Source organism: Lagopus leucura, unplaced genomic scaffold (assembly GCF_019238085.1).
Source record: "Lagopus leucura isolate 7727_CA_CO unplaced genomic scaffold, USGS_WTPT01 29601-0_obj-0_obj, whole genome shotgun sequence".
Taxonomy (NCBI): domain Eukaryota; kingdom Metazoa; phylum Chordata; class Aves; order Galliformes; family Phasianidae; genus Lagopus; species Lagopus leucura.
The window spans coordinates 1-1353 of record NW_024966766.1 but is presented as its reverse complement, the minus strand read 5'-3'; the positions used below and the strand labels follow the sequence as shown (position 1 = coordinate 1353).

Sequence of the window (1353 nt, the reverse complement as noted above, 5' to 3'; positions counted from 1 at the left end):
CCCCGGTACCCCCCCCCCCGTCCCCACCACACGTCTCCATTTTCAGACCGTTTATTAAAATCCACCTCATCGCCCCCAAATCCCCATCGCAGAAAGCAGAGCCCAATTCGGGGGCACCCCGTGGTGGACAGAAGCCCCCCCCCCCCAGCTCTTTCCCTTTCCCCCAGTCTCAAGTTGGCTCCAAGGTGTCCCTGGGGTCCTCGGGCCCGGAGCCACGGGGCTGGAGAGGTCTTGGGTGCGACCGAGGGTCTCAGTTCCGAATATGGGGGGCTGGGGGGCTTCCAGGTCGGGACCAAAGGGGTTCTGGGAGTCAGTGCGCCTTCTGCCGGGGGCTGTCGTGGGCACGCTGGGCAGCTGAGAGGTGTTTGCAGGCATCGGCGATGAGGGCGGCGGGCACCACCACCCAGATCCCGTTGAGGCCCACAAAATACACCCAAAAATAAAGCGGGTGGGGGTCGCTGTGGGTCCAACCCACCCGCGCCTCCGTGGCAAAGTAAAGGACGTCCCCATAGAGCTGCCCTAAATGGGGGGGGGGGAGATGTGTCACGTTAGGGAGGAGACAAAGAGGCAGCACCCCGTCCGGGTGACCCCACGTACCGAGGGAGACGATGAGCTGCAGCACGAAGCGGGACGGATGACGGCACAGGAAGGCGAGGAAGGTGAGGAAGCTGAGGGGACCCCAAGCCCACGCCGTCACCGACTCCATGGCCACCGTGAAGTCATCGCTCCTGCAGGGGGGGGAGGGAGGCACACACACAGCCGGGTGCAGCAGCAGAGACCCCTGGGGTCACCCCAATCCCCCCCCCCCCCCCACAGACCCCAACTCACGTCATGTAGCGGCTGTCGGCCTTGGCGTATTCCTTCCCTGTGGGCCACAAAGGGTTAATGGGGAGGGGGCAGACCCTCATTGACGCCCCTCCCCAAACATCCCCCACCGACTGCCCTCCAAACAGAACCCACAGAACCTCCACATGCTCCGGGACCTGGGTGCCCCCTCCTCATCTGGGACCCCCCAGGGGAGGCCCCAAATCCCCATTCACCCTCCATAGGAGACCCCATGCCCCCATTTAACATCTCCCAGGCCCCTCTTCAACCCCAAATCCCCACAAATGCTCCCCAGATCCTCGTTAACACCCCCTAGCAGTTCCCAAACCCCCACTGATGCCCCGCAGGAAGCTACAGACCCCCATCAACCCCGTTCAGATCCTCATGAACACCCCCAGATCCCTATCAACCCCCCATAGGAAGCCCCACACCCTTACGAACCTGCATAGGAAGCCCCAGACCCCCATTAACCCCCCATAGAAAGCCCCAGACCCTTACTAACTTGCATAGGAGGACCCAGACCCCCAT

General features: G+C 63.0%; 1 protein-coding gene across 1 annotated transcript; it reads right to left on the bottom strand.

The window, feature by feature from the left end:
- Positions 1–140: 140 nt before the first annotated feature.
- Positions 141–927, bottom strand: LOC122192774 (3-beta-hydroxysteroid-Delta(8),Delta(7)-isomerase-like). The gene is made up of 3 exons (XM_042893432.1): positions 829–927; positions 598–728; positions 141–519 (listed from the first exon to the last, which is right to left on the bottom strand). Exons 1-3 carry the CDS (start codon positions 906–908, stop codon positions 311–313), a joined length of 420 nt encoding a protein of 139 aa, XP_042749366.1. The 5' UTR covers positions 909–927; the 3' UTR covers positions 141–310.
- Positions 928–1353: the final 426 nt, after the last annotated feature.

What these genes read in the sequence shown, in the direction of transcription:
- LOC122192774 (XM_042893432.1), bottom strand. Translation starts at nt 908, where the DNA reads ATGAGGGTCTGCCCCCTCCCCATTAACCCTTTGTGGCCCACAGGGAAG. An exon ending in GCCGACAGCCGCTACATGAC is followed by an intron (nt 729 to 828) that starts GTGAGTTGGGGT and finishes CCCCCCCTGCAG; the next exon opens with GAGCGATGACTTCACGGTGG. An exon ending in GCAGCTCATCGTCTCCCTCG is followed by an intron (nt 520 to 597) that starts GTACGTGGGGTC and finishes CCCCCCATTTAG; the next exon opens with GGCAGCTCTATGGGGACGTC.